Here is a 13,997-nt window from a genome sequence, read left to right on the forward strand (position 1 = left end):
TTACAATACAGTCTAGAATGAGTGGGTGAATGAATTATGGGGAACAGTCTAAGCAAGTAGGATAGATGTAATACTCTGTGCAAATTAAATTAGTAAAACAAATTTAAGAAAAGTAATCTCTGTGCTTTCCTCAGAGGCAGCCCTGAAAGCCAAAGAAAACAAGATTACACTTGGGAAAGAGGCCTTTTAAGATGGTACTACAGCCCTGAAATCAGAAAACATGATTATACTTGGGAAGGAGGCCTTGGATGATGCCATTGCAACCCTGAAACACCTCCTTTCTGTAGCGAATTCCTGGACTATGTCAGTGGCATTGGATTGTCCTCAGATAAATGATGTGTAGTGGATGGGACAGTAGTCCATGTCTTGCTCCGATCTGAGACAAAAAAAAATCACTAAATATGAAAGTCTTTATGTGGAATTTGTTACCACAACTCAAATAGCTACTAACTTCTACAGATGTTTCCTCTAAACTGAAATCAGACAATTGTAAACAGTAACTACATCCAAGAAAAAAGACGGAAAATTCCTTATGAGGTACTTTTCTGACTTCAAAAGAATGAAAATGGTGACTGATGAACTACACACAGTAATGAGATGTTACACTAATGCACAGTAAGACGGATCTGAAGCTGGCATTGATCAATGGATGCTTTATTCTACTGAAGTCCTTCAACCAAAAGCAGGACATTGGCTGATGTACTGGGGAGGAGAAAAGCTTTAGAAGACTGGCCAGTGACAGGTTACTTGCATGGCAGGACATTCCAGATGTGAAGACTATAAAAGTTAATACTTAGATAAATATTGTTGCATATCTGGTTAGGAAAGGAAGAGAGAACATTTTGGAAGTACAATATTGAGCAAAGAAAAAGAGAGCGTGGCATAACAAAACATAGGGAACGTGGGTAAAGTCATCCTCTGAAAGTAGGTATAACAAACAGGCATTATATTTAATACTCAAACAGGACAGGGAGTCACCTATATAAAAAGAACCTTTCTTGAAATGGTGGTGATACAAGTCACACAAGAATGGTTTCTGATTGAGGTATTAAAACTGAAAGTGGGCAAAAACTAGGGGGCCCAACATGACTCCTACAAATTCTGAAAGAGCAGGGTATTAGCCAGTGCAGTTGATTACCTTCTAACAAATCATGGGATGGTGGGGCAATAAATGATGGTGCAAGAAAGAGACAGGTGTTTCTACTTCACAACTGGACAGTATTCTTTCCTGGTTCTGTGTATTTGGACAAGTATGTGAATCACAGGTGACTATTTTCAGATAAAACTAGACCGGATAACTGGTAGCATAAACTGAAGAACAAAATAAATAGATAAAATGCATGCACACGATGTGTACATTGCTATCATCACGTACTCACTTGGTACCTACTACCACATAATCCTGTAGTGCAGTATACTGAAGAGGATATAGTTGCATGACTTTGCTCGTCTACTGACTGCTGTTAATTAAGGAAAGGGTGAATTCTACCTTGCTAGCACTAGCATGAACATATGATATCTGATGGTTATTAGGACTATAGTGAGTAGGGAATGTCACATTTTTTGTGCTAAGAATAAGAAATTTGCATCCCCCAAGAGTGTGTCAAACAGACTTTTTAACAGAAGACGTAATTTTCCTTACACTCTGTATAATAACAAAACTATTCCGTTTTAAGTTCAACTCTTCATCTGCTACACAAAAAGCTCATTCGTGGTGAACCTCACCTCTGTTGGTGGCATGCCTTCTGGTGGTCGACACTGTAATAATACCTCCTGTTCGAGTGGTACCTCCTTTCCCAACGGTTCTTGCTCAAAGTTCTTCCTGAGATCTGTGGGATGGAGGAAAGCAAATCTATGCTGTGAAAAATGCTGATTAATGAATTAAGCCAAAAACAAAACTGCTGAAAATGAAAAGAAAAAAACAAACTTAAGTAATGTGAATCTTTTCTGGCGCTTGCCCACATGAATGCTGGAGATGCATTATGTTACTATGTGGTTACTTTTAGCACACACTCCATTGCTGACACTGTCATGGGATTAGAGGTTTTCCACAGAAGGGAGAAAGGGAATCATAGCCACTCTCATTTAAAGAATTGTGGCTTAAAGGTAAACAAAAATTACTTTCTTAATATACATACATACATATATATATATATATATATATATATATATACACACATATATATATATATATATATATATATATAGAGGTCTATATTATATATTATATGATTATACATATAATCATCGACACCTAAAGAGCGAACGCTCTACAGTGCTTATGGCCACATCCTCTAATTTTTTCCTTGGGAAAAAATTCAGTTGGCTGTTATCTGGAATTGCTCTTTTCCCCAACGTAGAGCGATCTTGGAGCTGGTATATTTAGTTAGAGGAGGGTGTGAGAGGCACAGCCCCCCATGTCAGGGGGTGTGGGGGGTGAAGCCCCCCACTTGATTAGGGTTTTGAAGTTTGTGTTTTTTGTGTACGACTCCATGAAATTTTTCCCAAGGAAAAAATTTGCGGATGTAGCTGTTTGCGCTTTAGAGTGTTCGCTCTTTAGGTGTCGATGAGTATATGTTCGAAGAAAAATCTCTTCAAGCATATAATATAGATATATATATATATATATGGGTGTACTTTAACTTACCGAAATCTCAGTTGACCGACACGTGGAAGAGGGAGACGAAATGACCGACAGGTAAGTTTACCGAAAAGGTGATGTGCCGACAGCGGACAGAGCGACAAGGGTAACGTGTGAGCGCATCTCGGTAAGTGTGCGATAGTGACGGAGTTAGGAGCGGTCAGGTAAGTGTGCGTTGTTGTGGGATTTTGGGTTAGGGTGTGGGATAGGTGAGTGTGTGGTAGTGTCGGAGGTAGGGAGGTAGGGTTCGGGTAAGGTAAGTGTGTGATAGTGACAGAGTTTAGTTTAGGGACGGGTTAAGTGACTTATTGGAGTGCAGGTAGGGTGAGTGTGCGATAGTGATGGGCATCTTGTTTTGGGGTGGGTTAAGTGAGTTAGGGTTAGGGTGCAGGTAGGGTGAGTGTGCGATAGTGACGGGCATTTTGTTTTGGGGTGGGTTAAGTGAGTTAGGGTTAGGGTGCAGGTAGGTTAAGTGTGCGATAGTGACAGTCTTTAGGTGTAGGGGTGGGTTAAGTGAGTTAGGGTTAGGGTGCGGGTAGGGTAACTGTGCGGTAGTGTTGGACCTTAGGGTTAGGGTGTGGGTTAGGGTTAGTGGATATGTGATTGTGTATGATGTGTAGTTTACGATGTTTGTGTCGGTGTAATTGTGTCCGGATTTGTGAATTGTCGGTGTTGTGTGGTTTCGGTCATTAGGGTCCGGTGTTTTGTGTGTCGGTGAAGTGTGGTGTTGGTAAGGTAAAGTAGATCCATATATATATATATATATATATATATATATATATATATATATATATAGATATAGATATAGATATATATATATGCGAATGTATCCATAATGTTTAAATTCCTGTCCTTACCAGGGTCTACTAAATCAGCATGATTTATATTTCTTCACACAACAGTAATAATCACTTATTTTTCCATATTCTCCTAAGGACTACTTCTACAAAACAAGTTTATTCCACAGTACAATTTCAAGCCTTTCTGTTAACATGTATTAAAACAGCTGCATTGGAAGTAGTAGTTAAGTAATTGAAATAAAAAGAAACACAGTTAACAACTTGGGTATCACCAAAGACAACAAACTTACTTTCTCAGCATACTCTAATATAATCATAAAATGCAAAAACAAAAAAAATATCCCCTTTATATAATAACAAATGCCTATCCCCATCAACAAAAGTCTCTGTAACAAAGACACTTCTAATGCCAAACCTTCTATGCAGGTGTATTCAATATATAGGAATGTTACATAAATCTAAAACCAGATTATTCAATCTGCATTCTGTAGAGTAGCTGAATTCACACCCCAATATATAGTGAATTTTCACACCTGCCACATTTTTAACAATGTACTATGGTTGTCAGACGAAAATGAACTAAACTCAGCCACCTCATATTTATGCCCTCATGATAGCAATAGTTCTGGGCTCAGATCCTTTCATAAATGGTACACTCCCAGTAGGACTATTACATCAGATAGCCCCAACAAGTGCAAAAAAAAAACAACAAAAAAACCCACCAACACCGATATAAGTGGCACAACAGCAATGCTTTTTATTGCTACTGAATGGAACTTTGTACCCATGGACTTAAGAACTATAGAAAACCGTAACAACTTTACAAAATCATGCAAATCCTACTTTGTCATTACACTAACCTGCAGCAAGTATGGAGTCACATAACTAAAGAATGCAACCTTCCACTTACCTGAATAGTCAAGCCTGTAACCTTCCACTTACCAGAATAGTGAAGTATGTATCTGCTGATAGATTGAAATATCCCCTCAACACTTCAGTAATCTGTTACTCATTTGTAGTCAGTTAACTACCTAATAACTACAACTTTCCTTTACCACACTATATTCCTTGTGCTTGCCTGTGTATATTAGCTCTACAAACTTGTTTACCCTCTTACCCTACCAAAATCCTACTTTTCTTGACATTCAACTTTTCTTCCTTTTCCATCTTTCCCTGCCCGTTACACCACTCACTTTACCAATTTTAACACTTTTATTCCACTCCCTCTTGCATTTCCCTGTTTACATCCTATTCTTTTGCGCTGTTCTTTTTTGACTAGCATTTAGACTTCTCTTACCATTCTCATGTTTCCCTCGTCTTCCCAATACTTAACTTCCATCCTATTGATAAAGACAGGTCTTTTTCTTCATTCTTCAATTTATCAGTTAGACAAGCAGAGATTACTAGACTCTAAAAAATCACAGGATTATAGGATCATAGGAGATTACTAGGCTAATGGCTCTGGGGCCCTTACAAGCATAGCCAAGAGTTTATCCCCAAAAAAAGAAACCACAAACAGCACATGTCACCCCTGTCATTGAGGGACACAGGTGGAACCCCTGGGACAAATTTGTGGTTTCCCATCCACTCATCAAGCTTGCGATTGAAAAGGTTCAGCGACGTACTTTGTTTGACGTGTATAGGGAGTCTATTCCAGAGATGGAGCAGCCTATGGGAGACAAACCTGTCTCTCCAACAGGTTTTGTTATTGTCACATATTAGATATAAGCCTTTTGAATGGGTACTACACAAGGAGTTAGAATTACAGATATGGAGCATCTCTAGTAGAGCAGGATCTGAGATTGCCTTGTAGGCAAGACACAGATCACCTCTGAGCAATCTATATGATACAGAGTATAGTGATAGTGATCTGAGCCTGTCCACATAGGACAGGTGTTGGAGGCCATGGATTCTCTTTGTGAGGTATTTCTGTGGCCTTACCAGTTGGTGCAGTTGTTTGGAGTGGTGCATACCACACGGGGCATTGTACTCAATTATTGGCCTAATGATGGAGGAGTACAGAGAGGTAATAAAAATAAATTATGTACTCACCATAACATTCCATGTTTGTTGTCCATGATCTCACCTTCATTCTTGCTGGTTGGGTTCGGAACTGAGCATTGGTTCTGACTTGGCCATATACTAAAGCTCAAGAGCTCTCACTGGCTCGAGGCTACACTATATACCATGATGCCTAGCAGTTGTTCCCCCGATCTTGTTTAAGAAAACAAACACTAGACTATACCAACTCATGCAATAAGAACAAACTGTGATAGATGCGCTGCCCCTACTCTGAAAACAGGCATGAAGAGAGTCAGGCACCTATAAGCCAGTTTATAAGTTCCTCTCAATCCTCTAGGAAGGGGGAAAGGAGGTGGGTCGCAAGAATGAAGGCGAGATTATGGACAACAAACATGGAACATTATGGTGAGTACATAACTTCTTTATGTAATGTTGTCCTATCTTGCCTTCACTCTTGCTGGTTGAAACAGTGTCTCCAGCACCTTCTTCTTGGGTGGCTCAAGGGAATAAACTCTTCAGAACTGTGGATCCAAAAAAAAAGCCCTTTTCCGAGAGGCCACATCTACTTTGTAATGAGTGATAAAGGTATGAGGGTTGACCCATGTAGCAGCCACACAAATTGAGTCCAAAGGAAGTTTAGCTTGGAAGGCAGTAGAAGTAGACATGGCTCTAGTTGAATGCCCTCTAACTTTTCCTGGCAACTGTTTGTTATGCAAGTTATATACATAGGTGATGGTATCTGTTAGCCATTTTGATAAGGTGACTTTTGGAACTGCAATACCTTTCCTGTTATCTAAAAATGAAAGAAAGAGTTGGTCGGATTTTCAAAACTCTTCGGTCCTATGCAAGTAAAAACATAATTGTCTATGAACATTGAACTGTTGAAGTTTGTATTCTGCCTTGTTGACTGATAAGGGAAAAATACAGGTAACTCAATAGACTGGTTCAAACTGGCCTCAGAACAAACTTTTGGTAGAAAGGAAGGATTAATCCTGAGGGGGACTCTGTCTTTATAAAAGACCAAATAAGGAGGATGGATAGACAGAGCTTGCAATTCTGAAACTCTTCTAGTGGAGGTAATTGCTGTTAAAAAGATTGTCTTCCACAATAAGAACTTTAGTAAACATGAGGAGGCAGGTTCAAGGGGGGGGGGTGAAGTCAAGGCCGACAGTATCAAATAGAGGTCCCATGGAGGTGGAGGTTCTCTTAAGGTGGGCCTGAGAAGAAAGGTGCCACTGAGAAAACCTTTGCATAATCTATGGGACATGATATTTGACCCCATGTCTCCCACATGATAATTTGAAATAGCAACTAGTTGCACTCTTACAGTGGCTGCTGCTGCACCCTCATCAAAAATTTCTGTTAAGAATTCTAGAATCGCAGATATAGGAGCTGTAAAGGGGTCTATGTTGTTTCTGTTTGCCCAATAAGAGAACATCTTCCATTTATTCGCATAAAGTTTCCTAGTTGTATTCTTGTGCGATGAAACCAGAATGTGCCTTACTGCCGGGGATAGATCAGGAAGCCTGGCTAAGATTGGAAGTGGAGTAACCAAGCTGTCAGCTTGAGATTTTGAAGAGGGGTGGAGCGTCCCTGACTGATGAGTCAGAAGATCCGGCATGGGGTCCAGGATCCAGGGCTCCTCCAGGAGATGGGGCCATAGGAATGGAAACCATATTTGGCGAGGCCAGTACGCAGCAATGAGAATCAGCTTGTAACTCAACAACTTGGCTTTCTGGAGTACGTTGGGTATTAAAGGAAATGGGGGAAAGGCATACAGAAGTCCCAGGGGCCAATCGTGCACAAGTGCATTCCTTGATGACTCCCCCAGAGGGGGTACTAGGGCAAAGTAGCTACTGCATTTGGTGCTGATGGATGTGGCAAATAGATCGCAGCAAGGCTGGCCCCACTTGTGAAAAAGTTTGTTCACAATCTTTTGATTCAGGGACCACTCATGAGGCATAAGGATTGCCCTGCTTAACCTGTTTGCTATTATGTTGGATTTCCACGGGATGTGCGTTGCAGTCAGAAAGAATTGAGAAGAAATTGTCCTTTGCCATACTCTTTGAGCCTCCCGACATACGGTGTAGGATATGGTTCCCCCTTGCTTGTTGATGTACCACACCACTGACATATTGTTTGTTTGAATTGCAGTAGTACCTATTGATAGAGCTCTGTTGAATGCTTGCAACACACAACTTATCTCTAGGATATTTATGTGCAAGTGGTACTCGTATTCTTGCCAAGTCCCTTGGACCGTCTGTCCCAGATAATGCCCCCCCACCCTATCTGGGAAGCGTCCATGGTCACTGTGGCTACCGGGTGGGGAAGTACAAATGGCCTGCTTATTGTTACCTGGTTGGAAATGAGCCACCACTGTAGATCCTTCTTGCAGGCTTCTTCTTCTTCTTCTTCTTTCGGCTGCTCCCATTAGGGGTCACCACAGCAGATCAACTGTTTCCATTTCCTCCTGTCCTCTGCATCTTGCTCTGTCACACCAACCACCTGCATATCCTCTCTCACCACATCCATAAACCTTATCTTAGGCCTTCCTCTTTTCCTGTTACCTGGCAGCTTCATCCTTAGCATCTTTTTCCCAAAATACTCTGCATCCCCCCTCAGCACATGTCCAGACCAACTTAATCTTGCCTCTCTGGCTTTGTCTCCAAACCTTCCAACCTGGGCTGACCCTCTAATATACCTATTCCTAATCCTGTCCATCCTCTTCACACCCAGTACAAATCTTAACATCTTCAACTCTGCCACACCAAGCTCTGACTCCTGCCTTTTTGTCAATGCCACTGTCTCCAACCCGTATAACATAGCTGGTCTCACTACCTTCTTTCACTCTTACTGGTACTCGTCTGTCACAAATTACTCCTGACACTCTTCTCCACCCACTCCATCCTGCCTGTACTCTCTTCTTCACCTCTCTTCCACACTCACCATTACTCCAAACTGTTGATCCCAAGTACTTAAACTCATTCACCTTCACCACCTCTACTCCCTGCATCCTCACCATTCCTCTATCCTTCCTCTCATTCACCCACATATATTCTGTCTTAGTCCTGCTGACCTTCATTCCTCTTCTCTCTAGAGCATATCTCCACCTTTCCAGGGTCTCCTCCACCTGTTCCCTACTCTCACTACAGATCACAATGTCATCTGCAAACATCATAGTCCACGGGGACTCCTGTCTGATCTCGTCTGTCAACCTGTCCATCACCATTGCAAATAAGAAAGGGCTCAGAGCTGATCCTTGATGTAATCCCACCTCCACCTTAAACGCATCCGTCACTCCCACCGCAGACCTCACCGCTGTCACACTACCCTCGTACATATCTTGTACCACTCTTACATACTTCTCTGACACTCCCGACTTCCTCATACAATACCACAACTCCTCTCTAGGCACCCTGTCATATGCTTTCTCTAAATCCACAAAGACACAATGCAACTCCTTCTGACCTTCTCTGTACTTCTCCATCAACTCTCTCAGAGCAAACATCGCATCTGTAGTGCTCTTTCCTGGCATGAAACCATACTGCTGATCATTAATCATCACCTTCCTTCTTAACCTAGCTTCCACATCTCTTTCCCATAACTTCATGCTGTGACTGATCAGTTTAATCCCTCTGTAGTTACTACAGCTCTGCACATCACCCTTATTCTTAAAAATCGATACCAAAACACTTTTTATCCATTCCTCAGGCATCCTCTCACTTTCCAAGGTTTCATTAAACAATCTAGTTAAAAACTCAACTGCCATTTTACCTAAACACCTCCATGCTTCCACAGGTATGTCATCTGGACCAACAGCCTTTCCGTTCTTCATCCTCTTCATAGCTATCCTTACTTCCTCCTTGCTAATCCACTGCACTTCATGATTCACTATCTGCACATCATCCAACCTTCTCTCCCTCTCATTCTCTTTATTCATCAACCCCTCAAAGTACTCTTTCCATCTGCTCAACACACTCTCCTAGATCCTTCTTGCAGGCATTTGTGTTAAAAATTTTGCGAGACATAGGCAAATCCTGCATAGACCACTGGGCAAAGAGAAGCCACTGCAGTATCCTCATGTGTAGACTTGCCAATGGAACTAATATGATTGTTGCTGCTATTGAACCTAGGACTTTGAGGACAAATTTGGCTTGCACTTTTTTCCTCTTGATCAGTATGGACACTTGGTGGCGTAGCGTCTGTATTCTTTCGTGAGGCAGTTTTGCCACCATGTTTCTTGTGTCTAAGTCTGCCCCTATAAAGGTAATATGCTGAGATAGCAACAAGGCAGATTTTTCTAAGTTTACCGTAATACCCAGCTGTGAGCAGAGATGAATGGTGGAGTCTCTTGTCCTGGTTAGTAGATGCACGGTTGTGGCGGTCAGGAGCCAGTCGTCTAAGTATGGAAACACCCGGAATCCTTGATGCCTCAGGTGAGCCGTAACTACTGCCATGCACTTTGTAAACAATCTGGGGGCTGTAGTGAGACCAAAGGGCAGAGCTCTGAACTCGTAATGACTGGCTCCCAGCCGGAAGCATAGATATCTTCTGGATTGCCTGTCCATCTTGATAAGGTAGTACGCATCCTGAAGATCTATCAAGCACATCCAATTGTCTTGACCCAAAAAAGGGAGTATTGACTGCAGTGTTACCATCTGGAACTTCGTTTTTCTGATCAACTTTTTTAGTCTGCTGAGCTCCAGAATTGATCTCCAGTCCCCTGTCTTTTTTGGAACTAAAAAGAACCTTGAGTAAATTCCGGATCTGACTTGGTCTGCGGGGACTTCTTGGATGGCTCTTTTTTCTAGCAACCTTTGGATCTCAAGGGTTTCTTGATCCCTTTGACTGGGTGGGATATCTGGGAAGGACTTTGATGGAAGGGGAGGACTGGAGAAGGGAATTTTGTATCCCCTGGATATGGTGGACTGTAACCACTGGTCCTGAGTCAAGTTTAGCCAGGCTTTTGGGTACAGTGATAATCTTTTCCTGACTGCCTCCAGAGGTAGACAGGTGGGCCTCCTTTCAGGAGCGCTGGAAGGAATGACTCAAGAACATATCTCTGTTCCCTTGGTTCTGTGGACCCCCTCTGCTGCATGGGTGGTGTCTTTCATTGTTATTTCCCCCTATGCCCCTGGGGAAAAATTCACCATGAGTGTCTGGCAAGGCTCCCTTGGATTTCCGGAATCACATCTTTCCACTCTTCTGGCCCTTGGGATAGGGTCTTGTTGGGGAAGAAAAACATACTCCCACAGCAGATAGAGTCTTGCCATCCTGCTCACTCCTGGTTAGGGTCACCTTCACTTTTGGCCTGTACAGGGATGAGCCGTCAAAAGGGGCGTCAATGAAGGAAGACATGAAGGGTTCAGCAAATTCACAAAGATGCATCCAGGAATGTCTCCTCAGAGCTATTCCTGTGTCTGCTGCCCTACTCGTGCCATCGGCCACATATGAAATGAGGCACATGGAGGAATTAATAATAGATATTAAGGTCGCAAGCTAAGAGTTAATCTTGTCAGATAGTCCCTGAGCTGTAGCACCTTGTAGGGTACCTCCTAACCCCTTAAGGAGATCCCTCTGTAAGCGAGTAAAATGATATAGGTAGTTCAGCGACCAAAGGGTAAAGGCCGCTGAGGAAAACATACGCTTCCCGTATCTGTCCATCATACGAGATTCCTTATTCGGCGGATGGACAGATGCAGAAGTCTTAGCTAGTTCCTTCAGCATAGCATCTACCGGGACTCCCTTGGTTAGAAACTCTTTGTCCTCCAGAGCTGTAATAAATTTGTTTGGTCTCCTTGGAACTGGCTCCACAGACTCTGGAGAGCCCAACACCTTCTGACTGACTACACCCAGTAGCTGGTTGAAAGGCAAAGACACCCAAGAGTTGGAGGGTTGAAAACCAAATGCTTCCAGGAATACCGACTCATCCTCAGAAGGGGAAAGGGCTTTCCAGCCACCTCTCTGTTTCAGGATCTCTAAGATGTCTGAAAATGAGAAATCCTCAGAGGGTGACTGTGGGGACCCTCCCAATTCCTCTAAGTCAGTATATGATGTGACAGACTCAGGGGAGTCTATGTGTTTCCTCTTACATGTTCTCTTCTGAGGGACCTCCTCGAGGGGTTGCTCCAGGGAGGTTTTGGAAGAGAGGGTTTCACCCATTGGGGCATCCTGGGGCATTGGTTCTCTATACAGGGGCTGGAGGAGTGATGTAGAGGTTGACACTGGGTCCTTGGGGGGAAGAGTAGCTGTAGCCAAAGGTGGAGTAGTCTCAGAGGAAAGCACAGTCCTCATCACCTCGAAGGTATCCCGATCCAGAGCTGAGAGAGACTCCCACTCTGAGGTGCCAGGAGACCTCCCCCAAGCCAAGGATGAGGGCTCCGAGGCAGATGTGGGAATTGAACTGACCTACGCTGAAGCTCTAGTGGAAGAGTCGGATCCGACAAGGGTCTGGTTCGACTCTACCCCCCAGAACCAAAAAGGGAGCCTCGGCCCACAGACCCCTTGATGGATGACAGCATCAAAGTGGTCAGAGCAGAGATCGGCACCAAAACTTCAGGAATGGACTTCGGAACCAAAGGTTCCACCACAAGGACTTCCAGACACTCTGGCTCTGAACTCAACTGAATTGGAGGAGGAACCAAAGATACAGACACTATTGGAGTCAACTTCATGACCTTCTGGGTTGGGCTGGAGAGAATTTTCGCCAAGGCCGGTGTGCGAAGCAACCTTTTATCCACTCACTCCACATCATCGTCCGAAAGGCTCCTAGATGAACGAGAGGAATGTGAAGACTTGTGGCTACCTGCCACCGATTGAAGTAATGGAGACTGTGGTACCAACCAAATTGGCTTCAATGACAGTGACCAGCTCCTTTTCTGACCACTTGATGGCTCCGAAGACACAAGTGAAGCCGAAGTGGATTTTTTTCTGTCGGAACTGGTAGGTGTCAGATCCGACAGAATAGGCTTATCATGTCTCTTTGATGGCTCTGAGCCCAGAGCCAAAGAAGTTTTAGAAGGTTTTTCCATAGTTTTTGAGGCCTAACTGCCTTCAACTGGTGAGTCAAAGGGCCCTTTTAACAACCCCCTAAGAATAATCTTGTTTTTCCATTCCTGCAGGACCCTGGAGCTGAATCCGTGGCAGATCGAATCCTGCAGGTGAATGGCACCTAGACAGTACACACAGCTAGTGTGACCATCAGTAAGAGACATCTTTTGTGTGCACGAGTCACACTTTTTAAATCCTGACTGTTTAACCTCCTTCGACATCCTGACTAAACAATTATCAGTAACCAAAAGTCAATACAGAAGTAAAACACAATTTCACAATAAACGAGCAAAGGGTGAAAAGCAAAAGCAGATATATATATATATATATATATATATATATATACATACATATGGGTCTACCTGATTATGCTGAAAGTGGAAAACACCGACAACAAGATAACCGACACTGGAAGATCCACAACGGAGAAGACTGACAGTTGAAAAGCTCGACGCTGAGGTCACTGACATGATAAGGTAAGTGTGCGATAGAGACAGATGTTATGGTCAGGGTGCGGGTAAGGTAAGTGTGTGATAGTGAGGGACGTTAGGGTGTGGGTCAGGTAAGTGTGCGATAGTGATGGACTTTAGGGTAAGGGGCGGATTAAGTGAGTTAGTGTTAGGGTGCGGGTAAGGTAAGTGTGCGATAGTGATGGACTTTAGGGTTAGGGGTGGATTAAGTGAGTTAGGGTTAGGGTGCAGATAAGGTAAGTGTGCATTAGTGATGGACTTTAGGGTTAGGGGCAGATTAAGTGAGTTAGGGTGCGGGTAAGTGTGCGTTAGTGATGGACCTTAGGGTTAGGGTTTGGGTTAAGGTTAGTACATAGATAGTTGTGCATGTAAGGTTTAGTGTAGGTTTGTAAGGTTTTTGGTGTGCTTGTGTTATGTGTGTGTTTTTCGGATAAGGTCTGTGTTTTGTTGATTGTCGGGATTGTGGTTTGTTGGGCATGTGAAGTTTCGTGATTTTGAACTTTCGGTTTTGTGGTGTCGGTTATTTCGTTGTCAGTGTTTTGGCGTGTCAGTGTTATCAGGTAGACCCATATATATATATATATATATATATATATATATATATATCACAAGATCGACAACTTAAAATGTCGAAATGCACTTCACCGACAATTCAAATAACCGACATCGCAAATCACGGACGTTTACCAGGTAAGGGATGTAAATTCGCTACTCATGCCTACCATGGTTTAGTAAGTGTGGCAGTGTCATGCAACCATGGTAGGCATGAGTAGCGAATTTACATCCCTTACCTGTTAAACGTCCGTGATTTGCGATGTCGGTTATTTGAATTGTCGGTGAAGTAACTGTCGACATTTTAAGTTGTCGATCTTGTGATATGTACCCATATATACATATATATATATATATATATATATATATATATATATATATTTTTTTTTTTTTAAAGAAGACAAGGAATAGAGGAAAGTTAGAGGAGGGTCTCTAACTTAGATGATGCATTCCTGTAACTGA

General features: G+C 42.8%; 1 protein-coding gene across 1 annotated transcript in view; it reads right to left on the reverse strand.

Moving 5' to 3' along the window:
* The window catches only part of UNC5B (unc-5 netrin receptor B), a 1,477,685-nt gene that overhangs the window by 254,772 nt on the left and 1,208,916 nt on the right, over positions 1-13,997 (reverse strand). The window contains exon 4 of the mRNA XM_044056822.1: positions 1,726-1,829. Coding sequence (XP_043912757.1) covers positions 1,726-1,829 — 104 coding nt within the window. The remainder of the gene's footprint in view (positions 1-1,725; positions 1,830-13,997) is intronic.

This window comes from Protopterus annectens, chromosome 14.part0 (genome assembly GCF_019279795.1).
Source record: "Protopterus annectens isolate FY-2018-M chromosome 14.part0, PAN1.0, whole genome shotgun sequence".
Taxonomy (NCBI): Eukaryota; Metazoa; Chordata; order Ceratodontiformes; family Protopteridae; genus Protopterus; species Protopterus annectens.